This window comes from Pseudoliparis swirei, chromosome 13, assembly GCF_029220125.1.
Source record: "Pseudoliparis swirei isolate HS2019 ecotype Mariana Trench chromosome 13, NWPU_hadal_v1, whole genome shotgun sequence".
Lineage (NCBI taxonomy): Eukaryota > Metazoa > Chordata > Actinopteri > Perciformes > Liparidae > Pseudoliparis > Pseudoliparis swirei.
In genome coordinates, this window is record NC_079400.1 from 13182529 (window position 1) to 13208952 (window position 26424).

Below are 26424 nucleotides of genomic sequence, written 5' to 3' on the forward strand. Positions count from 1 at the left end.
CGTAGAAGACCCTCCCGCTCATGTTAACTTGTAACTGGTAACCATGACTACAGAAGTTGTACACACTGACAGGTAACTCCTTCACAGGACCGAACCCAGACCCACACGGGACCTCACGAACCAGGACCATTGTTGACGGTCAATGAAGCTCATGATCCACTTCACACCATAATAGTGTTTTGCTTGTGAAAGCCTCCATGGAAGAAAAGTTCTTTCATGAAAAAAGAAGTAAACACATGATATCGAATGCGTCAACACATTTCTTTAATGACCCACTTGTCTGACATCAGCACAACATTAACTCCCAGTGATGCTTAACCAACGTTCTGTCTATCCTGTCGCTCTCCTGAAGGTTCTTCACTTTTAAATTTTTTTTTGGTGGGAGTTGTTCCTGATCCGATGTGAGGTCAAAGGTCAGGGATGTCATACGTGTACAGATTGTAAAGCCCTCTGAGGATAAATGGTCATTTGTGATGTTGAGCTATACAAAATAAAGTTAATTAAATTGTGTTTCAACAATTACATCTCAGGATTTCGACCTTGCAAAAAAAATGCAATTGATGCAATAATCTGTGAATTACTCTAATTTCCTTCTGCACGTGTCACTTCCTTCATGAATAGTTTCTATTCCAGTCCATTTCATAAACGACAAACAATGTACATTAAGTTACACAGAAAGAAGAAAGAAAGATAAATTAACAGAAACGGTTAAACACAAAAAGTCCTTGATTAACAACAACTCTCAATACTGTGTGTGTGTGTGTGTGTGTGTGTGTGTGTCTACTGGCGATGTGAAATGGAGCTGGTGACTGATGGTCGGATCACCTCTTCCATGACCAGAGCGAGGGTGTGGCACAGTGCCTTAGCCTGCAAGACACATCGAGAGTATTTAGTTTGATGACCAATAGATCATATCTGACGGCGCCTTCAGTTACTCTAAAGCCCCAAAATGCACGAAATAGAGTCGCTACCTGTCTGAGATGAACGGTGACGGTTTTGGTTCGGCCCACGATGCTGAAGCTGATGTCCACAGATGGGACTTTGCCTTGTTTCTTGGGGCGGGCGGTGCGCATGGACTGCACATCTACCAGAGGGATCAGAAACACTCGCTCCTGAAGAGAGAAGGACAGAAACAAGAATCCATGATGGCCGCTGCTGGCGTTGAGCTAGCGGCGGCGTGGTTGGCCGTCGGTGCCGTACTTTAGCTCCACTTGGCAACACGAAAATATTTTTTTGTTAAGCACAACAGGAACTAAAAGAGTTCATCTGAGATAGGAGCAACAGCCCAACACCAAGGCTGACTGTCCAAAGGTGAACTGGGTCACACCAGAGTGACCTTGACCCCTGTGCGACATCTTTCATATTCATCCAGGTGATCGGTAGGGGAGCGTTTCGGTACCTGTGTTTTGGGGTGGAGGAACAGCACCCCCTCCTGGCCGATGCTGACCGTGCACGGGGAGGGACAGCCACGATGACTGACCTTCTGGGCCAAGAAAGTGTTGGAGCCAAACAGAGGAGTGGTGCTCAGAACCTCTGAGGGACAGACACATGCAGGTATCATCAGGAGAGGAGGAAGAGGAGGAGGAGGAGGAGAAGGGAAGAAGAAGAATAGAGTAAGAAGGAAAGTAAGAAGAAGAAGGAGGAGTAGAAGAAGAATAGAAAAATAAGAAGGAGGAGAAGAAGAGGAGGAGGTAGAGGGCGAGAAGGGAAGAAGACAAGAAAGGAGAGAAGAAGAAGACAAAAAAGAAGAGGAGAAGGAGAAGGAAGAGAAGAAGGGAAGAAGAAGAAAAAATGAGGAGGAGAAGAAGGGAAGAGGAGAAAAGAGGAGAAGAGTAAGATAAAATAAGAAGAGGAGGAGGAGGAAGAAGAGGAAGAGGAGGGAAGAAGAAGAAGAAGTAGAAGAAAATATAAAGAAGAAATGAGAACAAAAATTTTTTAGGGTTAGAGTTAGAGGATGAGGAGCAGAAGAAGGTAAGATGAGAGGTGGGGAAGAAGAAGAAGAGAGAAAAAAGAAAAGGAAGGAGGAGGAGAAGAAGAAGGTGAGAAGAAGGCAAAAGAGAGAAGAGAAGGAACCCACCAATGAGTTGTATTTTGGCGTCTTGAGGACTGAGGGAGGTCATCTCATTGGTCCGGTCCAGACAGATGGAGAGCAGCTCCTCCAATGAGCTGCTGAGGCCAGCCTGTGGAGGCAGGTACTCCTTCAGCTGAGGCCTGGTGGACACAGGAGGTACTACACATCACTGAGAGGACTTGGTAGTCAGTGAGTTTTAGAGGCGTTGCTAACCCGGTCCTTCAGCTCCAAGGCCATTTTCTGCAGGCCTTTACACACGAAGGATATTATTGTGTGCAATTAATTGTGAGGAGGGAGAATGCAGCTTTAACACATGAAGCAGAGACTTATATACAACCAGAGGAGTCGGCCCCTGGTGGTCAGTAGAAAGAATGCAGGTTTTAAAACACTTCCACATCGGCTTCACTCTGCAGAACCGGAGGTTGCCGCCTTGGTGGAAGAAATCTTTTATTGTGAGTGATGTCATTATTATATTTTAGGTAAAGAATTATAGCAGACGCTGTCTACCATTTGGTTGTTTTAGGAGTTGGAGGCAGCCAAGAAGGAGCTTGCCTATTTCAGTTGTATTTTCAGTGTCGTATCATGGTGACTCGTGTGCGAGTGACTCACAGTGAGAGCTGATCCCCCTGACCCTTGGCCAGGTGCTGCAGGGCCGACAGCTCCGCTATCTGCTGGACCAATGAGGGGCCGGCGGCAGCAGGAGCCAGCGTCAGCCGCCCACCGAGGTAGTCGGCCAGCAGCTACACGAGCACAGCATCGACCACAATGAGATGGATCCTGAACCCTGACCATGTTACTCCCATCGCCACTACTACTCCTGACTGTCACCTGCTGGTAGTGGAACTCCACGTAGAGGTCGCCGTTGTAGGTCAGAGGGACCCTCCACATCAGGCGTCTGAGGGAGAAGGAGATGGAGCCGTCGTCCAGAAGGAAGTCAAACAGATAGTCCTCGCCGTGGAGGGGACGCACCATCTCATCTGACGGAGGAGGATCGAGGTCTGTTAATCGGAGACTGATTGACTCTCAGATAATGTGTCGTCATATTTACAGTGCTGGGGTTCATTCTAGCAGAACAAATAAGCATGTAACCCTTTATATTATGGTGTTTGTGATCATATCCTCTATGATATTTCAATAATATATATATATGTATATATATATATTAGGGCTGTCAATCGATTAAAAAAAAGTAACTAATTAATCGCACATTTTGAAATTCATTAATCGCGATTAAAAGTTTTTTTTTCTTTTTAAAGACAAAACTTCACACAGAGCTGTGTTTTCAAAGAGGCTCCTACATATAAAGTGCCAGCGAGGTATTTAATATTGTGGATGATAAATTGTTTCTTCAGTGAAACATCCAGATTAGTAAAAAAAAAGAAGTATATTGAGACCCCATTGGTCCTGTCATCTTTAACACTGAACAGCAGAACCAGTGGCCTTGGTAACTGACTGACATTCACATATGTCCTGTTCACCCTCTGGAGGCTGGGCTCATTTTATACATTTTACAAAAAAATGTAAATTCACCTTTTAAAGGCGTTTGCATGTGACACATACCCACGTGTTCTACATCAAACATTACAGAACAATCTCAGCTCTCTACAATGAGGCTCAGTTGTCCTTGTGCCGTGTTCTCTGGTTCTCTGACTGACAGGTTGCTAATGAGCCTTACCTGTGAGGTGGGAGGTCCTTTGTGATTTACTGAGTGTTCATTGGTTGTTTTTTTCGCAAAATGTTGACAGACAAACGGATTGACAAATCACGGTGAAGGTTTCGTGTGACGAGTTCTTTCCGCGCCGCGTCACCCGACACGTCGCCCCTCTGTCTCTCTGTGGATCGGAGGAGCAGACGGGAGGAAGGAGGAGCAGGAGGAAACCCGACTGATTCATCCACGAGTTTAAACTGATTTCTGCTCCTTATTTTCGCGGAGAAATAATTGTTTTAAAAGCGGAAACAGTGTCAAACCGTACTGCCGCGGCGTGACACTCAGGAGTGCAAAAAGGTCAACGCACACCGGAAGTAAACAAAGTTGCGTTAATTGCGTTAAAATATTTTAGTGCATTAACGCGGCCAAATTAATCGCATAGATTAACGCGTTAACGCTGACAGCCCTAATATATATATATCTTCTTTTTTGTTGTTTTTCTTTTCTTTCTTAGGGAGTAAATTGGGCCGATAATCTAAATGTACAGCATCTTATACACTGCTAGTTTGGAGGAAAACAGCTGTTTTCACATCTAAAGATGTGCTCTCCATACTGGATATCAGTTAGGATTTACCTTGATGTCGGTTGGCAAGGATGGAGAACTCTTTGATTTCTGTGAGATTTAAGATGCCCATCTCGTTACAGAACTCTGTCAACACATCTGCTGCCATCTAGATACAAAATACAACCACAGAGATATCGATCATGTTTCTATAGAAGTGTTAAAATTATAAACAAAGCTATTCAGACTGCAAAAGTATTATCCAACAATTACAACAAAAAGAAATGGTGACAAATACAAAGCAAGCTAACCGGGCATTTTATTTACTTTTCAGAAATATCCATGGATGAGAAAAATAAATTGGACATTCCCATAACAGTGAAGAAGAAAATCCAAATCCCCTGGGTTAGATGGTTTCCCCTCAGAATATTAGAAGTATTTAGATAACTTTGATCCATCCTGACAGCGGAGTACCAAGAAGCTCTGATATTCCTCATTGTTAAAATAAGATAAAGATCCCAGTGACAGGAAAGTATAGACCTCTGAGTTTGATTAATGTGGACTGAAAAGTTATAATAAAGAAGTTGTCTATGGGGCTGGAAGTTATTCCACCACGCTTAACACATGCAGATCCAGTGGGCCATAAAGAGGACTCTCGAGGGGAAGAGGAATACAACACGTTGATGTGCCCAGATGTTATTCTATTCTATTTCTGATCAATTCCCAGCATTATATTTGTAATTAAATCCTTAATAAGGATATCAGGCAAAAAAATTGGCAAAAGTCTGAATGCGTGCGACAATGCAATCGATCAATGCTCGATGCACTTAAATATGGTATATTAATATGGTTCCTTTAAATAGAAAAAGATTATGGCAAACTTAGGCAAATGGAAATTGATGAAAACTCACCCCATGGGGAAAACACCACTACTATGTTGGTAGCTCCACAATGTCAAAACAATGGAATAACAAGGCAATAACAATGTAATAACAATATAATAACAATGTAATAACAATATAATAACATCTCTATGATGATACCAGTAGCCATAAAACAATATAATCATCCGATGAAGGATTACTTATGGAATTAAACAAAGCCTATAGATATAGCCTGAGATGGCCTGATAGAAGAAAAGAAGAAACATCTTACACTGAAGCTGCGTATCCTCATGGGGAACTCCACTCCTCCTGGAAGATGGATGGGAATATACCTGGAGGTTTTACCTGCCTGCAGACAGCAGAGATAGCCCATCAATTATTAATGAAACAGTTATGAAGTAACGTAACAGTTATGAAGTAATGTAACTATTATGAAGTAATGTAACAGTTATGAAGTAGTGTAACAGTTATGAAGTAACGTAACTGTTATGAAGTAACGTAGCTGTTATGAAGTAATGTAACAGTTATAAAGTAACGTAACATTATGAAGTAACGTAACAGTTATGAACTAATGTAACAGTTATGAAGTAACGTAACTTATGAAGTAATGTAACAGTTATGAAGTAGTGTAACAGTTATGGAGTAACGTAACAGTTATGAACTAATGTAACAGTTATGGAGTAATGTAACAGTTATAAAGTAACATGACAGTTATGAAGTAACGGAACAGTTATGAAGTAATGTAACAGTTATGAAGTAACGGAACAGTTATGGAGTAACGGAACAGTTATGAAGTAACGTAACCGTTATGAAGTAATGTAACAGTTATGGAGTAACGTAACAGTTATGAAGTAATGTAAGTTATGGAGTAACGTAAGTTATGAAGTAACGTAATGGTTATGAAGTATAGTAACAGTTATGAAGTAACGTAACAGTTATGAAGTAACGTAACAGTTATGACGTAATATAACAGTTATTAAGTAACGTAACATTATGAAGTACGCCATAAGTGTCGGGTACTTGCCAGAATGGCCTCCATCTCCACGTGGGAGGGGATGTTACGGCGGCCGCCAAAGCTGAGCGACTGCTGGAGATTATCCTGACACACATGCGCCAGCTCTGAGGACACACACGTGTGAGAGACCTTATAACCTTATTGTGTAACATTGCAATGACTCATGGAGACAAGCATGGTTTTGTGTTGTGCCGTGTAGGCGATGCTGCGTGCCTTGGTAGGGGTGCTCGTAGTCCTGAGAGATGTCTCGGAGGTGACGCGTGACGTGCGGGTGCAGCGTGCCAGAGCACGGGAAGAACCCGGTCATCAGGTTGAGCAGCCGCCAGCCCAGGGTGCAGATGGACCTGTGAAGACCACACAAACAGATACAACGTGAGCATTTTGTAGGTACAGCATCCATTGTTTCACTCTGACCGTGGGACCATTGTTGCATCTCATACCCTTTCCCACGATTTCCTGTTAATACCTATAGTAATCATAGACTGTGTCCAAGAAGTGGACATAGAGCACCAGAGGAGTCGCCCCCTGGTGGTCAGGAGAGATAATGAAGGTTTGAGACTCTTCTGCATTGGCTTTACATTTCAGACCGGGTTGGTAACAACGAGAGAAGCACCGATCTCACTTTTTCAGTCTTGATACTGAAATCGATACTTGGGCTTTGAGTATCATTGTTTGTTTTTGTTCTGTTGGTCCTCCCACCACTAGGGGGCGTATTGCCGCCAAAGGGGTTTTGATAGGTGTCTGTTGGTTTGTGTTGGAATAATAAATAAATAAACTTTCAAGTTAAAAACTGACAATGCATACACAATCCTCTCTGAAAAGCATATCTAGCACAATTATTATTTAATTTTTTTTATTTTCTTCTATTATTTGTATTTTAAAAAATGTGTTATGCAATCTATTCATTATTATCCTTATTTCCCTTCTTCATCTTCTTTTTTTTTAGCACCATTTGATGTTTGTTGATCTTTTTGTGTTGTACAGTGAATATCATGTATCATGTGTACTGAGACATACAAGTGGAACATTGACAAAGAAAGTGACTGTATGAAAATACATATTGTTATGTTGTTGAAAACTAAATTTAAAAAAGTGGACAATGCATCTGTTTATTGCCCAAGTCCAAACTAAGTCTTCAAGCAAGCATAGTGACCTTTTCCTTGAACGGGGTCACTAGCCCTGTGTCTAATGAATACACTGTATGCCTCCCTGTGTGGAACCGGGATCGTTCTCTAACGTGTCAGGCTTGACTTCATCATCGCATTCCTTATGTTATAAAAGAAAAAGAACACCATGTCAATGCAGCAACAAAGTGTCGTAGTAAACGTATGAATTGAGAATGATATAAATTGTCGTGACACTTACTTAATTTGGTTGTTGGTGGTTTGCTTGATGACCTGGCAGTAGATCTCATCTCTCAGGAGCTCCTTCTCCTTCCCCAACTGAGCAGAAGAGACAGACTCTTCTTTAAATCCCACAGAAGTCTATTTGAGGTCCATCAACCTCACGCGGAGAGTCTCAAAAGGTGCTTCAAAGAGCACAGACCAGAAGAATGTGGCTCAAGCAGTCTGTCTGGGTGTTCTTCTTCGTCATCGGCATGTCCCCCATGAACTGCATCAGGTCTGGAGGGATGAATGAAAGAGAGAAGGAGATGATAGATAGATAGATAGATAGATATGTACTTTATTAATCCCCAAGGGGAAATTTGTCGAGTGACGGAGTGAAGGTGGTGGGGGTGGGTATCGGTACGGCTCGTGTGGACGGACTCACTCGTGAAGCACTGGACCGACAACTCGTTGATTTCAGGGCCGTTGTAGAGGATGAGAGACTCCTGGATGGGAAGCTGGATGAACGAAAGCCAATGCAGGTAGGAGAGTTGGATTTATGTGACCTCATGACACGTTAATTCAAACAAGACAATTCAGTCATCCGGTGACACATCTGTTCCCCCTGATCTTAACTAATGATGTTAAATATCTCGGCAACTGAGGCAGCATAGCCTTATTTTATACACTAAAAGCCAAATGCGATGTCAGTAATGACCTCTGATGTGTTGTTGTTAACTGTTGACTGAATGCAAATTAATTTAATACTTTATCAATTTCTTACTATTATTTTACTTTATGTCGGACGAAAGAGACAAACGTATTTTTGTTTTTCTATCTGTTCAAGATTGGAAAATTGACAATAAAGATAACTTTGAACTTTGAACATTGACCTTTGACATTTGCATATAACTTGTTTCTCATTATCTCTGCCAGACATCTGTGAGGTGGCCATGCGTTCGGTTGTGCGTGCGTGCAGCAGTCCGTCCGTCCACGCCTAATCTCGACAAAACCGTCATTTATTAATTTTTTCGACTGTTTTGCCTCAATCTCATGGCACCGTCTCCAGCCTCAGAGGGCAGCTGCTTTCAGCTTAATCATTCATTACTTTTTATTTATTTTTCTCAATAAAATGCACTGCTATGCCTAATTTGTCCACTGGGGGTTGCGCTGTCTTAATAAATATAGCAGCGCTGTTATACTGTAGATCCCACTTGCTTACTTAGAAGCTATATCTATGACATCAGTGTGTCACCCCTGGATTCCAGCATTTTAGACCCGATAGCTTATATAAAGGCATGTTGAGCATGGACACAGATGTGTCCATGTAGAATAACGACTATGAGTAACTACAACCCATGAGAGATCATGTGAGAGGGATGTATAGACTTACTTCTGTGTGTTGCACCGCCTCTGTAAAATTCCTTCCGCTTGCTGGCAGACCCGTAGTCCCCACTCTTAAACGAACAAATAACAGAAGGACCAAATTATCCCCGACACGTCACCAACCCAAACCATCCAAACTTACTCAACACTACTCATCGGCCTTCCGTCATACCGGAAATACTTCATGGCAAACTCGGCCATGCTGGAGAGGATCTCCAGCTCGTGGGTTGAGCTCTGGTCGGATCTCTGGATCTCTTCGTTATCGAGCGGCTCTGAATCGACGCTGCCAGTGGGTCTGCCGATAGGACCCTGAGACGGGCCCTTGGGTGGTGGACCCGTGCTCTTCCTCTTGTCGTCTCTTCGGTCGAGGGGCAGACAGTGGTAGTCCGGGGCCGCGGACGGCTGGGTGAGGTCATCCGCGAAAAGACCAGAGCGCCCTCCCATGGTGCCAAAACGCCAGCCTGGTGGGAACACACACAGAGATGTAAATGTAGGAGGCCTCAAAGTGCATACAACAATGATGAGGCATATCTGAACCTCGGATCTCACCTGACTGGAGTCCTTCCATTGGCATCAGTTTGATGACGTCGCCCTTGCTGAAGCTAAGTAGACTTTTGTCATCTGTTACGAAACTCTTCAGGGCAACCACATGGACCGAGTCCTAGAGGGCAGGGAGAAAGATGTGTCACGTGGTCCAAAAGATGCATCAACATGGTAGATGATGATGAATGATGGTGATTTAAGACTAAAGGAGTACCCGGATCAGCTCCTGGAGGAAGAAGCGGATCATGGCAGTGATCTGAGGAGCTCTGGAGGACTGCATCACCAGCGTCTCCCTCACCAGCTCCAGCTCTACTCGGTCCGCACCCTGGAGGTCAACTGACAGCAACTCTGCAAAGCTACATTCATGCAGACCCGTGTTAACGATCTGAGCAGGACACGCGAGCTGTAAGCGACGACATCGGAGCGTAGGGCTGTACCGAATTGTTTTTCTCGTGAGGTTTTCAAATGAGGCTTTGAAAGTCTTTCGTCATATTTGACGTTGACAACATCATCTACTGCTAGACTGTCCCGTTACTACAGTTATTTGCCTTAAGCCGGAGCTCGTGAATGTCTCAGCACCAAGAACTCCTCACTTCAAATAAGACAAAGCATCCCTATAAGAGGCCAGAGAGAGAGAGAGAGAGAGAGAGAGAGTAAGAGTAAGAGTGAGAGAGGGAGATATAGAGAGGCTCCAAGAAAAGCAAGATTAAAACCGAAACCAACTTTCTTTACTTTTACTTCTCTCTTTAATTGTGGTTGCTCAATAGGAAACATATTTATACAGACACATTTCCTGGGTCTGAAGCTGCAACACCAGTGCGAGGCCCCTCTGAGGGCCTGGTTAGCGAGGAGCCCCGACAGGTCAAATATTTAGTTTGACGCGGGAATAAAAACTAACCGACTCTTTGACGTAAGACATCGCTCACCTGAAGCTTGTGAGCAGACGCAGGTGTTCGGGGTTGATGCCCGATGCTCTGACCCCCTTCATAAGACGAAGGCCCCGGTGAGACACGCCCAGGACCCGGGCCTCCCCTCGGTCCGACTTCAACGGACACAAAGAGAAGATGGAGGTCAATATGTGCGAGTGGTTAGTGGTCCGGCAACAATGAATGCTTGAAACGAGACAGTCAGTATACCTCTTCAAATGAACATTCCTCATACAGGAGAACATTCCTGATACAGGAGAACATTCCTGATTACTGCTATTAGACGTTATAATAAATCACCTCTGGCCAGATTCTACTCAAATTTCACTCAATATAATTGTAATTTTCTTTATTATTGAATAAAGTCGTGATCACCTTCACAGGGAACAGACGGATGAAGTAGTTTTCCCAGTTGTCTCGAGCAGCCATGACGATCCTCGTCTTCATGTTGTCGTTCTGGATGGTGCTTATCGTCATTCCCACATTGAAATTAGCTATATAGTTCAAATGGGGGATACATTTAAAAAGAAAAGTGTTAATTGACAACAGACTAATGGAGGAACACAATGTAAATGAAGCAGTTTATATTCAGTAAGTACTCAGAGAATGTGCATGAAGACAGACGAAATGACAGCTGCCCAAAAGTGAAGCCACGACATCTGGATCCCCGGGCTAGCTGCAGTGTAGATCAAGTATGTTCAAGTCTATGTTTGGTTTTATTTAGCTAACTGCTGCTATGACGTCATAATAGACAGCTGCTCTGAGTGAAGGAGCACCCTCTGCGGAGCCGGAGGCTCGGGAAGGAGGAGGAGTTTAACCACGACCCTCAAAGACAGTTTGGTTTCACTTCTGTAGAGCGAGAGGAAGTGGAGACGCATATCTATGTAACCATCTATCTATCTATCTATCTATCCATCCATCCATCCATCCATCTATCTATCTATCTATCTCTCTATATTGACAACAACCTTGCCACGACTCACCCAGCAGGTCCTTCATCTTCCTCCTCTCCTCTCTGCTGATCCTCACACAGCTGTCAGAGTAGGTGTCCCTCATGATCTAAAACACATCACACAATGACTATATATATATATACATATATATATATATATGTATATACAGATATACAGTATATATGTATATACAGTATATATGAATGTATATGTACAATGTACATATACATTCATATATGTACTGTACATATATGTAAACATGCTAACCTGTTCACACAGCAGATTGAGGATGTAGGGCCGGTTGAACATCTCTTTGGGGTAAAACACCTGCACACAAACAACAAGGTTCACAGATCCCCTGAGCAGTGAGAGGCATTATCGATGGATCTCACTGGCGTCTGAGCACATCTGTAAGCGGGTATTGTTCCATAGTAACAATGAGGTCCTGGAGACACCGGCTGTATGGGGGACGAGCGAGGTAGAGGTTGAGAGTATCTTGCCAGGTGTTGCGTAATCACACATACTTCTCCCGTGTCGTCCTTGTGACCACTTGGTGAACGTAAGTCTGAGATTCTTTATTCTTTTTAGCTCTTGTTCTGGTCTCCACCAACTCCTGAGGAAAATATCTGAAGCTACTCAGTAAAAAGTGCGTAGAGCTGACGGGAACCGCAGAGTTGGTGGGAATTCTCCGTGAGTTCCTCACTACGAGGGACACCTTTTACATCAGGGATGTCTAACTCAATTTCCCCGTGGGCCGCATCATGGCCGCCTCTTAAAGGGCCGGTTGTAACAGAAGTATATAAACATATAACTACTCCCCAACATATCGTTAAATAACTCTCTTTGCATTTAATTATTGTTTATTTAAATGTAGAAATATTGTACATAAGAACATGTCTCTAATAACATAACATAAATCCGTTTAATTTGAAACTTTCAAAATAAAAACACGGGACATTTTTCATAAATTTGGAGAAAAAGTGATCGTATGTCTTTCAAGCCGTCGGGGGCCACATGGAATGACGTGGCGGGCCGGATTCGGCCCGCGGGCCCCGTGTTTGACAGAGTATAACCCCTGTGTTTTACATTGTCATTCCGTCCATTGTCAATAGAAAAGCATTGATTAGTGCAGCTGAGGTTGAATCACTGGACCCCTGATAAATGGTATGTGTGTGTGTGTGTGTGTGTGTGTGTGAGTGTCTTACCTCTTTTCGCAGGAACAGCTTTCCCAGCATGTTGGAGTAAGAGAAGTAAACCCCGGCAGAGAAGCGGTGGAGCTGGGAGCGAATGCCCTCCTCATCGGGCATCACATCTGTGGCTACAGGACAGCAGACGGAGGTCACCGACCGACATCGACTCCCTCACATTGCATAACATCGGAGTGAATGATAACCAGCAGCGACTGACGGACAGCACGCCTCACACGACAGGCCTCATAACGTCTGGAGAACACACTCACTGAGAGACGGGGCCGCCGTGGCCGGCGGGTCGGGGATGCTCCAGATGATGGGCGCTCGGCGCGAGGGAGGCGGCGGCGGCGAGTCGGGGGGAAGGGTCGGAGCGTGCTGGGAACCCTGCGAGCCGAACAGGTCCTCCAGGGAGCGCTGTTTCTGCTTCATGTTGCTGGAGATGGTGCGGGGCCCCCTGGTGGAGGGAGGAGAGGAGGACTGTGGGGGCGTGGTCTTGGGAGGAGGTGGCGTCCTCTTGGGCTCGACCGGCGGAGGCACCCACTGTTTCTGCGAGAAGTAAGAAGTGGAAGGTGTGAGACAGAATACATTCAGGAATTCAGATGCATTTTCTTCGCAGTTTCGACCCTCTGTCCCGACCTTCGCTCGTGGCACTGGTGCTTTGTTCTGGAGTTTGGCCAGAGCTTCGTCTTTGGGGTCATTCTTCTTTAAGAAATGCCGCGCAGCAGGTCTGTGCGGAGGATGAAAAACGGGACATGGAGTTACTTTCTCTGGAGGATAAGGCCACTGCGTGATCAGTCGGCTTCACTCTGCAGAACCGGAGGGTGCCACCAGGTGCGAGCCGGATGCAGCGGGATAGTTGATCAGATGAAACTTTGGGGAAGTGTGTCTGGACCTCACAGAGGAGCAGCGGGGAAACTGACCTGACGGACTCAAAGGGTTTGGCTTCCGGCTCGGGTCGGCTGTTGTATAGCTTGATGATTTCCCGGATGTTGGAGGTGGGTTCGGGCTGGTGCTTAGTGAGAGGAGCTGGCTTCGGTGCTGCTGGTGGGGGGTCCACGACTCCGGCAGGAGGGGTGTGGACACGCTTCACTGACAGGAGAGAGAGGAAGGGCATGAGGTCTACCTACAAACCGATCGATAAGCCATATTTCTAGATTATACTAAAATATCATCTAGGCCTTGGCACTTGTTGTGTCTTCTCACCCGCAGGCTCCGAGGCTGTTGGTGGGGGTAAGGATGAGGATGGGGGTGACGCACGCGGCGATGGCGGGGAGCGTTGCTGCAGTCTGGGAGGGCTAGAGCGGGCCAAACCAGAGTTTGATGCTTCGGATCCACCTCGCGGATGAATACCTGGAGGGTAGTGGAGGAGGGAGATGGTGAGGAATGAGGTAACGCATATATTAATTATTATAAACACGGTGAAGCATCACTAAGTTGTTTTCATCACATTGAAGAACGATAACTCCCTCAATCGATGTTCTCTACTGAGCTCGCTAGAGAAAAGTCCAAAGTGAATGAATCAGCAGGGTTTATGAGAGACTGTGTGAAAAGAAAATGCATAACTTGATGGTTGCTGGTCAACTCCACTCACCGAACTTCTGGAAGTATTCCTTCTTGTCTCTGAAGGACTGCAGGGCAGCGAGATCTGGTGAGGGCACTTCTCTTTCTGGCTGGAGGAGGAAGAAACACGATACTTAATTATTTTATTTTGACATGTTAGAGAATTAAAGGATACGGTTGCACTATTCCACAGCTTGCTGACAATGCATGTCTCTACTAATGAGGGTTAACTTGTCACACTGGCTGACATGTAGGGTTGGGTACCGAAAACCGGTGCCAATATAGTACCGTAACGTTGATTGCAAGTCTTGCATTCATAAAAGTAGGCCAACAAATAATAAATTAGCCATTATAAACATGTTTAAGATAGCTTGTAGCTCGCGTGAGCTACGAGCTACGAGCGCGACAGTCTGATATCCGTTTTTTTGTCAGTGCTCCACACTCAAAGAAATGACTCATTGGATGAACTCAATTAAATTGTTGGCAGGTTTTCCATCCAATAATTATATGCAACTCCAACTCAAATTTAGCACATCAGTGCAATAAAATGTAATTAAGTTAGTCCAACTCATTTGTATCAAATACATCTAAAATAAAATAACGATATTCATTAAATTAAATTAATTTGTGTTTGTCCAACTCAAAATATTAACTAACTAACTAACAAAATATGCAAACTCCACACAGAAGGAACACCCCGACTGGGAATTGAACCCACGGACCTCTGGCTGTGAGGCGACAGTGCTAGCCACTACACCACCGTACAGCCCTGAAAGAGTCTTCACCTCATGTAAACAACTGATTTTCAGCTGGCGCATGCGCGAAGGGTAGTCCTCAATGAAACACATTTATTTTGAGTTGATATGCACATCATCTAACCTAAATAAATCTAATAAATGAAAGTATTCATACATTTTGTGTTACACCCATAAAATATAAATATCTATTTTTGTAATTGATTTATTTAAATGTATCAAACAATATTTAAATGTGTCACCTCGAAGAAGGGATTGAATCGTTTTTTTGAGGGCATGAGAACGGCTTTCACAGGGAACATGGCCGAAGAGGTTTTTAATGTCGTCATTGTCAATCGTCGTTTTGTGCTTCTTTTTTTAAAAGTATCGGTTCAGGCACCGTTTAGGCACCGGTATCGTTTCAAAAGTATCGGTTTAGCACCGGCATCGGAAAGAATACCAAACGATATCCATCCCTACCGACATGGCTCCCCCGTTACCATCGACACACATGCATAAATAGCAAAAACTCAGGTACAGTTAAGTTTTTGTTGTATAGAAAAAGCAGCAATTGAGTACCCTAGAAAAACGACACACTCTATTCAGAAATACCTCCGGCTCGGGCTGCTTGTTGTAGCCGTAGGTGCGTTTAGGCACAGGCGCTTTGGGCCGGGCAGGTCGGGGCGAGGGAGGTGCAGACGTGGAAGGGGGCGAGGGCGAGCATTCCCAGGTCCGCCGCTCAGACTGACGCCTCCGCTGCTTCTTCTCCGTCTCCTTCTGCTTTCTCTGCTGCTCCTGCGTCTGCTGCTGGGACAGATTCATGGCCTGCAGGGTCATCTGCTGGGCCTGCAGAGGAGGAGGAGGAGGAGGAGGAGGTGGAGGAAGAGGAAGGAGGAGAGAGGACAGGTGAGCACGGAGCTGGAGGGAGGTGGGAGAGGGTGTTCGGAAAGGTAAATATGGGTGGAAGGAGCATCATGCCTCACCATGAGAAAGGCCTGCTGGTTGATGAGGGCCTGCATGGGGTCAGCCACAGGCGTGGCAGACATGGGAGCCTGAGGCATCATCATGGCTGTGTGGGGATGTACAACAAACATTTAAATCAAAGGAACTGACACAACAACTACTACAGGGACAGAGGAGTACTTTCTCCAGACGTTTCCTCACGCTCCGCTGCCACAAGGACAGATATAGGAGAACATTCCTGCCGACGGCTATGAGGCTCTATAACAGATCACCTCTTGCCAGATCGTTGTGCAATAACTTAATATTTACACTATGTTGATCTGCACTTCACACATTTCATTTGTTTGCACTACACACATACACACACATTTCATTTCATCTGCACATATACACACACTTTGCTTTTTGCACACTGTCTATATTTAATATTTTTGTATTTGATTTGATTTGTCATTGGTGTTGTGTGTTGTGTATGCATGTGTGTTGTATATGTATATATATATTTTGTTTTGTTTGTATTTTACTTTTATTTTACTTTGTATACTTCTATATCTTTCATCCCTGTTTCTTATATTTTGTGTTTTTTTATTTTTATTCTTGTGTGTTTGGTTTATTGGTGCTGCTACTGTCACGACAAATTTCCCCTTGGGGATTAATAAAGTATATATCTATCTATATCTATCTATCTATCTACAACACGTCTATGAGAAAATACATTGTAAACATGAGTTTATGTCTTAATCTCTAGTTGTATCTATCTAACATGAAGAGGATGACGAAGTGGAGCTGCCCTGAGAGTCTGTGTACGTTATTGCTTATCTATTTAAACCCAGAGAGGATTACCGGACATGGTCGGCATGGTTGGCATCATGGGAGTTGCACCATAGCTGGGCACCGAAGGGTTACCCATTGGTCCTGAGCAGAGAAGTAACGGTTAGAGAACTGACAGACAGATAATTTCTTCTGCCCCTTGATGGGGACTCAAGGCCAAATGAACCTTCTCACTTACCCATAGCATAGCTCGGCATCATCATGGGCATACCTAAAAGGAAGAGACAGAGGTACTTCATTTTAAAATGAGACTAGAAAATCCACAAAGTCAGTCCAGCTGATGGCTGCTGCTTTACACCGCGCTGATACCATGGTTATGCCTTCCCGACCCACAGCATCGCCTGTATGGACAATATGGCCCAGATTTGTAATTATTTTATCACATTTTGTAGTGCTTCGCAATAGATTGCCTGTACGTAAGATCCCTATTCTGTTTGTTCATTCTGGAAGAGGGAATACTCCGGACTTTCTGAGATTGAAGGAAGGCCATTTAAGAATGTTTTACAAGTCATCACACGGAGTGATTTTAATCCATATTGCCTACCAGTTCCATAAATGGGTCCAATCCCTCCTCCTCCTCTCATCCTGCGGTTTAGCATGGCGACTCTTTCCATGTCCTAGAAACGCACACACAAACACACACACACACACACACAGAGCAAGAAAGACACCCCAATGACTTCACACAGCAACAAGATACTTGTTGCCCTTGCACATTCCTGCTGAGCATTGCCACTTTCATTTCACTGCACACCCTGTGTGTGTATGTGACAAATAAAACATCTTGAATCTTGAATCTTGAATCTTGAATCAGCGATACACAATCCCCAACAAGAAACTCTCAAACACTCTCTAGGGACAGACCAATGCAGCCTTTACAATATTATAATAGATATATACACTACCGTTCAAAAGTTTGGGGTCACTTAGAAATGTCTTTATTTTTCAAAGAAAACACTGTTTTTTCAATAAAGATAACATTAATCAAAAATACACACTGTACATTGTTAATGTGGTAAATGACTATTCTAGGTGGAAACGTCTGGTTTCTAATGAAATATCTCCATAGGTGTATAGAGGCCCATTTCCATCAACTATCACTCCAGTGTTCTAATGGTACATTGTGTTTGCTAATCGCCTTAGAAGACTAATGGATGATTAGAAAACCCTTGTGCAATTATGTTAGCACAGCTGAAAACAGTTATGCTGGTGATATAAGATATACAACTGGCCTTCCTTTGAGCTTGAAGTTTGAAGAACAAAATTAATACTTCAAATATTAATCATTATTTCTAACCTTGTCAATGTCTTGACTATATGTTCTAACCAATTTTCAATTCATTTGAGAAATAAAAGTGAGTTTTCATGGAAGACACAAAATTGTCTGGATGACCCCAAACTTTTGAACGGTAGTGTACATATTCTAACATATAAGATAAATCTGAGGACATCACTAACCGGAGGTCCTTGGTCCAGTACGGGGTCAAACAAGTCATCAACGTAGGCGTCTATCTGTCTACCTCGACCTGCAATGAGTTATAGAGAATATAGATGAGGACAACGATGAGCCGTGGAACCCTGTTGACCCGTCCTCCAGGGAGTGTGTGAGCCATGACCCGATGAGTTATTAAATGAATGTTGATGATGATAGTATACTTTATCCATACTTAAATGTTCCTCTGATCACCAGGGAGTCGGTTGTCCACTTACTACTCAGCTTTGTAGTGGTTTGGGGTGATTAGCAAAGTATTTAAGGAGACTGCAAGAATGAGTCGTGACGGGTGGCGTCCGACCAAGTCCGGTTCAGTTCTGGGTGACACCGTGTACACGTTGTGTTTACAGCTAGTTGCACTGCCCCAAGTGGCAAAAAAAATCTACTGTTGCAGATTTTCATGACAATTGGAGAGTTACGCCAATGTCTTACTATTTCTTACGGTTCCCTCTGTTAGTCAACTTACCTGCAGGGCTGTTTCGAACTCACCGACACTTTGAGACGCGTTTGAACTGCTGATCATGACGTCTGGAACGAGGTTCCTTCTACAGATCAGAGAATAATGCAGGACCCGGTGTAGAACCGTTAGTGTCGTGGTGCGTATTAAGATAAGATAAGATAAGATATATACTTTATTAATCCCCAAGCGGAAATTAGTTCTCTGCATTTAACCCATCCTTAGTTATTAAGGAGCAGTGGGCTGCAGTGATGCGCCCGGGAAGCAACTGGGGGTTCAGTGCCTTGCTCAAGGACACTTCGACTTGCTACTAATGGGGAGAGCCTGGATCGAACCGGCAACCTTGGGGTTGCAGGACGACCCCCTTACCCCACTGAGCTACAGCCGCCCCCGTATTGCCAAACGAGACGCAGTGTCAGCTCGTGGCCTCGAGGGTCGGCCTGAGGGTTTCGGACCTCTGGGAGCGACTGTCTCCTTTGGTAATCAAGCATTGAGTTGGGACGTGGATTACATTTGTGCCCATGCCCAGACGCTCTCAGTTACATGACCTGGAAAGGCAGGCCGGTGTGAGCACAGCCACTTGGAACACAATCGAGTGAAAGCAAATCCGGAGTAACTGATAGACCGAGAGAACTGCTGTAGAACGATTGAGGGAAGTGTTGTGCTGTGAAAGGTCCGATTCATCATTTGCCGTTGATGAAAACTCCCGAGGGATGCTAGGAGAGGGACAGAGCCTCTGGTGTTGAGTCCTACTTCAATCTACTAGTTCTCTGAAGCTTCTGCTCTTCTCCTTCTACAACAACAGCTGCACCTCACCAGTCTGTCACGCTCTAGAAGCTCGTGGATGACACCACCCTCCACGCTCTAAAGCCAGTGGAGGTTGTGGTGGTTAAAATTTTTCAAATTGTGTGCTTCCACCACATATATACATAGGGTGTATTAAACGTTTCCATTGTGTTATATTAGGCTTAAATTACATCTACAAAGATGATTGAGAGGGCCCACACAGCTCCCTCCCTCAGACAAGGGTCAACAACGCCAGACAGACATAGACCCAGCGGCCTTGTGCTGCTCCAGTCTTAACCGGTAGAGAGGAGACTGCAGAGCGAGGACCAGGAGGCTCAGACACAATAACGATAAGAGAAGAGACGAGGGGGAGACGTCAGCAAGAAACCTCCACCTTCCTTAAAGTAACCGGCTTGGACTGGGACAGGGGTCACACTGAGTGACGAGAACTAATATGTAATGAGGGAGTGGACGGAGGCGGCACCTGCATTGAGGCTGATGTATAAATAATATGTCAATGTGTTTGTTCGGCAGTTGGTAAAGACAGATGTGGAGGGAGGTCGTTGTCTTTAATACCGGACCCAGCCCAGGTTTATTTGTGAAACTGTTGGTTACAAATAAATCTACGTGAATTGAACTCTGATCCAAACTCTCTGTGATCTGTGGGTGTTTGAATCCTAAGGTCCAGAGGGTGAGTATCCTGTGGCGTCTCACCAGCAGTCAGATAGGAGAGAGAAACGAGTTTATATGCATCAGGGTAAGAGATTAGTCCGAATGGACCAAAAAGGAAGACATCCAGCCACAACAAGGTGGTTGTGGATTTCTGGAAGGACACAGACCCCCAAATCCCCCTGTGTTACTCCCCGGTCAACGCAGGGGTAGTCCTTTCACTTATTGGGCTCCATCAACACTCAGGACCCCAAGTGGGAGCTGGACTTCAGCTCCATCGCCAAGAAGGCTCAGCAGAGGAAGAAGAGCAACAGCTGAAGAAGTCCAATCTGCCAAAGACAATGATGGTGCACTTCTACACTGCCATCATTGTTTCCATCCACACCTCCTCCATCGCCATGTGGTATGCCCTTACTGACTCAGACTATCACACCCCCAGGACAAGTTATTACCTTTACACAGTCTTCACTTCTAAGTTTCTGAGATTCTGGACGGAATGGGCGTCCTCATCCAATAAGCATTTTACCTGAAACAGGCCGACACCTGAACCTCTCACGCCTACCTTCCTGTGGATAATCTCTTCCCCAGCGGCTTTCCTCAAAAGAAGGCAGCCCGGGAGCTTGCATCGTTGGCGCCGGTGGTATAAAGTCGTCCAGATCTGTAGCCGGCATCCTGAGGGGACAGAGAGGCTCATTGGGTTCGCAAATTCTTTCAAACAAAAAGACACGGATTTGGCCTCAAAGACGAGAGCCACTTGTTCAGTGCTATACCTGTCGCCCTGGCTGCTGAACAGGAAGTCGGAGTTCGTAGAGGACGGAGTCCCCGGAGGTGGCAGCACTTCAGCTTCGGCTCCAGCCAGAAGATCCATGACAAAGTCCGAGCCAGCCAGATCAGACCAGCCTTCATCGGTCAGAAGAGACACGGACCAGCCCTGCACCGCCTCCGACACACCACTAGGACGCACCAATGTACAAGAGGGGATGACAACTGCCACATGGAGCAAGGTTGACATGGGAATTTAGACAATACAGGTAAATATGGTAAACCCTTGAACTAGTAGATATCACCATGAAGTTGTATGACATTTTATGTTTAAATATGCAAATGAGGCATTATCTAATGGTAACTTTGGGGAAATTTAGGAGAAATCTGCAGACGCAAACAGACAAAGTGGTCAAATAAAGACTTAAATGTGTAATTTAGATGGTTTTCTTTCCACTAATCTGAAAGACGACATGTTCTCGAAGCAACATCGCTCTCATAATTGATAAATCCTGAAAAGCGATGTTTTTGCTTGTAATGTTTTCACAAGTAAATGGAGGTTAATGAACTGCCTGTTTGGAGGTACCGGAAATGAAGGAGCCATGAGGCCAGCTGCTCTCCTGTGGTCCATGACTCCACCTCCGTCGTCAGCTTCTCATCTGAGACAAAAGGAAAAGCAAAGGCCCGTAGTGCGTTTGTGACAGCAGATCGTTTTATACAACAAACTGTGTCCAGTTCTTTGCGGTGAAGTCAGCCGCGTCTCACCATTGAAGGTGTGGACGTCCAGCAGCATGGTGCCCTTCCTCTGGTTGGCGGTCCACTCCAGCTTAGTGGGGGGGTAGATTCGGGCAGCGGGAGCCGGGAGCTGCAGCGATGTCAGCAGTTTGTGTTGGCACAGCGAGCGGTACTCCCCTGGACCGTGGTCAGACACGTACCTGCACGGGGAGCCATGTACAGAGGTCTGTTCAGAAAAACTCAAACATTGTTGTGAGAGTATGTGCAGAAGCCATCCCTCGTACATCCACACCTTTCATATCGTCATTTAGCAGTACAAACGCGAGCACACAGAGGGAATCCTGACCTTTTCCAAGCTTACGCCTAGTGCTTTATAGTTTTTCAAATCACGAAAGAAAAAAAATCAAAAAAATAATAATCCATTTCATCTATATAGCGCTTTTTAAGGTACTCAGACACTTCACAAGAGACACAGCTATGCGGAGCAACGCACGGTGAAGTGTCTTGCTTCAGGACACATCAACCAGGGCGGGGATTGAACTGCCAACAGAGCTCTGCTAACCACTGATCCACAGTCACCCCAATAAACGATATAACCAACCATATACAAAAGATATAACCACGATCTATCATCCATGAATCTGCATCCTTCATGTGATCAGGAATAGGGTACAGGTAAATGGACCTGTACCCATCAGGACTAACTAACATTCAGGCACCACTGACCCACAGTCGCCCCAAACAATAGTTTGAAGTTCTGCATTAATGAATTCTACGTCTTGTTGCCTGTAACACCTTTGATTGATGAGAGCCTGGTTGCCGTGGCACCTACTTGAGGAGGGGTTTCTCCAGTGTTGGTGAGGGCGTGAAGGCACTGAGGCAGCAGGCCAGCAGCAGCCAGCCCCTCAGGCCCTCCTGACCCCACGTCTGGTACACCAGCTGGGAGAGAATCTCGTCCCTCAGGGCTGGCCGGCTCTGGCCCCTCTCCACCACGTAGTTCGCCAGCACCTGCTCCTGCCAGCCGCTGAGTTCGGACTCACCCGTGAACCGCAAGATCTGAGGACAACAAAGGAAAAAATTATCATAACTAAAACTAATCTGATGGATTATAATCTGGTTACTCCCACATACCAGTTTGTAAATCTCCACGGCAGTTCTGGCTTCTTCAGGCTCCAGAGGGGTGAGGGGCCTCTGGAGGGGGAAACCCTGAGGCTGGCACCATGTGTCCTGCAGGAGGATACACCATGTGGAGACTCACATACAATCCGTCCTCTTACACCCGCTAAGGCGTGAGTCTAGTGGACGTCTATGTATGAGAATTACAGAACAGAGTAAGTCGTAATTTTTTTAATTTTGTATTTTCTTAAAGAATACATATTTTCTTGATTTTCGACAAGAAAGTGTCTCAGAACACAAGACTTAAACGTTTTATGATATGTTCATGAGCACCTGATGCTTTCATCACTTTACGGCCTCAAAACAGAAATTTCTTCTATTTATGGGTTTAAAAGCATTTTCAGCATGCACAGAAGCCAAAAGTTGATTTTCTTAAAGAATACATTTTTTTTCTTCTTTTTCTACAAGAAAGTGTCTAAGAACACAATATCTACAAGTTTTATGATATGTTCATGAAAACCTGATGCTTTCTTTTAGTTTTTAATCACTGTACATGTTTGGATATGTAAGCATCTCATCCTTTTGTTAGAATAGTATTAAATGAGGAACTATATCTCACAAGTCTCCATATGGAACCAACCCACTTAAGAAATGTAAGGACATCATGGGAATAGAGGGAAATGAGGAAAAATATCGACCCGATGACTTAATCATATCTCAAAAATATATATATATTTTTTAAATCATTCAATCACAAGAGGCTTTAAAAAAATTAATGCTTTCTACGTCTTCTTTTCGTGAGCAAGTTGATATGAAGACTTGAAACATCTTCCAGAAAGGCTGGAAGAAGAGTCGTGCATCGCATGTGGATAATAATCGAGTTAGACGCACACACACACAAACACACATACACACACACGTGTTATGTAACAATACAATGTCAGACTGAACCATTGAAAACTTTGTGGAAAGTGTTCTTGCAGTGCCATGGCAACCATCAGGTGGAGCAGGGATACACCAGGACTGGATTATGTGTATGTGTATGTGTGTGTGTGTGTGTGTGTGTGTGTGCTCACCTTTAATATGGACTTGGCATAGCGAGAGAACGGGTATTTGTCTACATCCAGAGGCAGTGAGAGCTTGTGCCTCGCCTTCACCTGCGGGAGCGCGACCTCTGTGACCCCTGAATTTTGCTGATGCCCTAGTGGACGGAGACGGAAGGTCAATCACAAGCTGACGACAACACATCGTGGCCGTCTGGAGTGTGACGAGAGACAAACCTGCTGCGCTGCGAAGTCTAGCTGACAGCTCAGCGGGGATCTCCAACATCCCCACATCCTAACGGGGGAGAGAAGAAGAAGAAGAAGAAGAAGAAGAAGAAGAAGAAGAAGAAGAAGAAGAAGAAGAAGAGAAAACAAATGTGAAGAAAGAAAAGACAGCATAGCTACCACAGGAGAAACCAGACGGTTGGCCCGACTTCTGTGTTTTCTGTGATACGTTACAGCATATCGCTATTATTTAGTTCACTTACCATTCCTGGAGACACAGACTGAGTCTTTGTTGCTGCCTTCACTTTGTTCTTTTCATGCGATTCCTGAAATGGACACACACACACACACAGACACACGGCCAGTCAGTCAATCCCACTGCGAACAGCACGGCTTCATCTCGTATTCCTACTTGATTGAGCGTCCTTTAGCTGAAGCTTATTGCTGAATCAGCGAGTAATCCTCCAGTGGTTAAGGAACACTCGGCACTCCCTCACCTCAATCAGACCTATTCTTAGACACCCGTCCTGTTATATACTCCAGTCGCCCCGCCTCATTCAACACGACAACGCGGTTCCAAAGTTTGTTGTTTTTATCAGGAGGTTTACGGCCGACAGATGGGAGTCGCTCGGTCATGTTTATGATCCAACCCGTCCCACGGAGGATGCCGGCCGTCCATTTCTACGTCTGTGTTCGGCGGTTTTGATGTTGAAGACTGACGTTCAGATTCAACATGGGCGTGTGCATGTTTCCATGCAGAAAACACTCTTTTATTAAGGCCTCGCTTTCAACAATCGTAATTAAATCCACTCAAAGAACTCCAGAGAATGGGCCTCCAGCCCAACCCTGCTCTTCCTCCCCACGGGAGGCTTTACAATGGCGGACCCTCCCAAACCAAACAAGTGCGTCATAAATCATCTCTGATCAAACACGCCTACTAACTCTTCGTTCATAATTTGTCCTCAAAAGGAGGAAGTTATTTCCCTCAGTTAAGCAGTTTAATGATTATCAAATACAATTCCAAGTTGGTCGCCTGTAAAAAAAAACAGAAAAAAAAAACGCTGCCATGTTGAGAGCCGTACAGAGTCAATCGATGCGCTCTGAACTTTGCACCTTTTAAGCAGATTGTTGATCAATGAAAATGTATATCCACATAGATATTCTGTTTTTGGTATGGTACCCACACATGATCACAAATTGTCCCGCTTCATTTAAACTGCTGTTGTTGACACACACATTTGTTTCGGTCAGGCCAATGTCGACGCATTTAATACTTAAAATTGGAAGTTACAATTATATTATCTTGATGTTATGAGGTCATATTTATTGAGATTAAAATGAGACTTGTATTGACACTGTTGTCTCGTCCATGTGTTCTGCTATCCACTGCTCTGTTGGTCTGAGAGGCTGCCTTTCAATTATATGTGTTATATACTGTATATAGTCATTCATGTTCCGCAGAGGATAAATGACTACCGCCACTAGCAGCAGCCTCAACATTCCCTTAACCATCATTTTCAAGATTTAAATTCTGTTTCCACCTCATCCAGAAGCTGCTCATACGCGTAGAGATTACAGCGTCACATCAGCTCCTCACGAGGGAAAGAGCTGGAGATACAACGTGTCACCTACTGGACTCTAAAGTTAAATACAAACAGGAGGAGACGGCAAGAGGCGTCGGTGGAAGTTGATAAAATGTTAATTCAGGCGTGAGCCTCAATCAGCTCTACTACAAACATGTGATCAAAGTGCTTCATTCACATGAAGTTGAAGGAAGCTGATCTTTGCTTGTGAGTTACTCACACACAGCTCAGCTGACTCAGCATGACAGACTGATCATAGTCCACACCTCATAAAACAATAACACCAAATCCTGAAGCCAGAGGACCAACACAGAAGAACACTGAAGAGATGCAACTGGACTGTTTATGAAACCCGATGCAGACGACTGTCCTCGTGTTCCTCGCGGTGGGAACCGTTGAACTACGAGTCCCGAGGCGGTTCTTTCCCTTTTGCCTCTGATAGAGACGCAGCGGGTAGAAAGAGAGGAGGCCTACCTGTCGGAGAGCCGGACGCCAGGCGTGTGAAGGCGGAAGGAGAGACTCAGTGATGCCTCAAATTACACCGAGAGAGGTTGAAGTCCAAGACCGCGTGTCTGTGTGCGTGTGTGTTCAAGTACTCAAGTATTCATGATTAATGCAGGATAAGAGAGCTGGTTCAAGGAGACATGGATGAGATCTGATGAAGGAACTCGTTACCAAAGCTGGAATATGTGTATATATGTAATACCTTGTTTAGTCTTTGACGCTTCTCCTCAGAACGACATTCTTAAATATCCCTGAAATGAAAGACGTCCCCCATCCAAACCAACCCAAACCTGAACGGCCGTCTCGGCGTCTTGTAAAGATCTAAACGTCTCACTGATGCGTTCCTAAGTGACGTGAACACGTTGTCGTAACAACGTTAGAACTCACACACGTATCACATTGGGTAAAGTGTGTCCAGATAAACACGAGTTCTACGCTTTCTCATCGTGGGTTGAGACACG

General features: G+C 44.7%; 1 protein-coding gene and 1 long non-coding RNA gene across 2 annotated transcripts in view; both read right to left on the reverse strand.

Annotated features, from left to right (window-relative positions):
- Positions 1-244: 244 nt before the first annotated feature.
- myo15b (myosin XVB) overlaps positions 245-26424 on the reverse strand; it is a 47637-nt gene continuing 21457 nt past the window's right edge. Inside the window, exons 25-63 of the mRNA XM_056430439.1 lie at positions 23889-23946; positions 23685-23809; positions 22624-22719; positions 22325-22548; positions 21523-21692; positions 21344-21416; positions 20766-20948; positions 20558-20667; positions 16770-16802; positions 16604-16675; positions 15781-15866; positions 15410-15643; positions 14095-14173; positions 13707-13721; positions 13424-13592; positions 13140-13230; positions 12773-13049; positions 12519-12631; positions 11581-11640; positions 11344-11419; positions 10736-10854; positions 10361-10476; positions 9649-9790; positions 9441-9552; positions 9064-9352; positions 8899-8962; positions 7951-8023; positions 7726-7802; positions 7546-7622; positions 6394-6524; positions 6190-6284; positions 5437-5514; positions 4354-4450; positions 2900-3048; positions 2681-2811; positions 2078-2211; positions 1400-1533; positions 972-1112; positions 245-867 (exon numbers count right to left, since the gene is read on the reverse strand). Of these exons, the coding sequence (XP_056286414.1) occupies positions 781-867; positions 972-1112; positions 1400-1533; positions 2078-2211; positions 2681-2811; positions 2900-3048; positions 4354-4450; positions 5437-5514; positions 6190-6284; positions 6394-6524; positions 7546-7622; positions 7726-7802; positions 7951-8023; positions 8899-8962; positions 9064-9352; positions 9441-9552; positions 9649-9790; positions 10361-10476; positions 10736-10854; positions 11344-11419; positions 11581-11640; positions 12519-12631; positions 12773-13049; positions 13140-13230; positions 13424-13592; positions 13707-13721; positions 14095-14173; positions 15410-15643; positions 15781-15866; positions 16604-16675; positions 16770-16802; positions 20558-20667; positions 20766-20948; positions 21344-21416; positions 21523-21692; positions 22325-22548; positions 22624-22719; positions 23685-23809; positions 23889-23946 (4590 nt within the window). The 3' untranslated portion in view covers positions 245-780. The remainder of the gene's footprint in view (positions 868-971; positions 1113-1399; positions 1534-2077; positions 2212-2680; positions 2812-2899; positions 3049-4353; positions 4451-5436; positions 5515-6189; positions 6285-6393; positions 6525-7545; positions 7623-7725; positions 7803-7950; positions 8024-8898; positions 8963-9063; positions 9353-9440; positions 9553-9648; positions 9791-10360; positions 10477-10735; positions 10855-11343; positions 11420-11580; positions 11641-12518; positions 12632-12772; positions 13050-13139; positions 13231-13423; positions 13593-13706; positions 13722-14094; positions 14174-15409; positions 15644-15780; positions 15867-16603; positions 16676-16769; positions 16803-20557; positions 20668-20765; positions 20949-21343; positions 21417-21522; positions 21693-22324; positions 22549-22623; positions 22720-23684; positions 23810-23888; positions 23947-26424) is intronic.
- LOC130203152 (uncharacterized) lies at positions 13164-13782 on the reverse strand. Its single transcript, XR_008833446.1, has 3 exons — positions 13707-13782; positions 13424-13592; positions 13164-13230 (listed from the first exon to the last, which is right to left on the reverse strand). It is a non-coding gene; the product is annotated as an uncharacterized LOC130203152 (long non-coding RNA).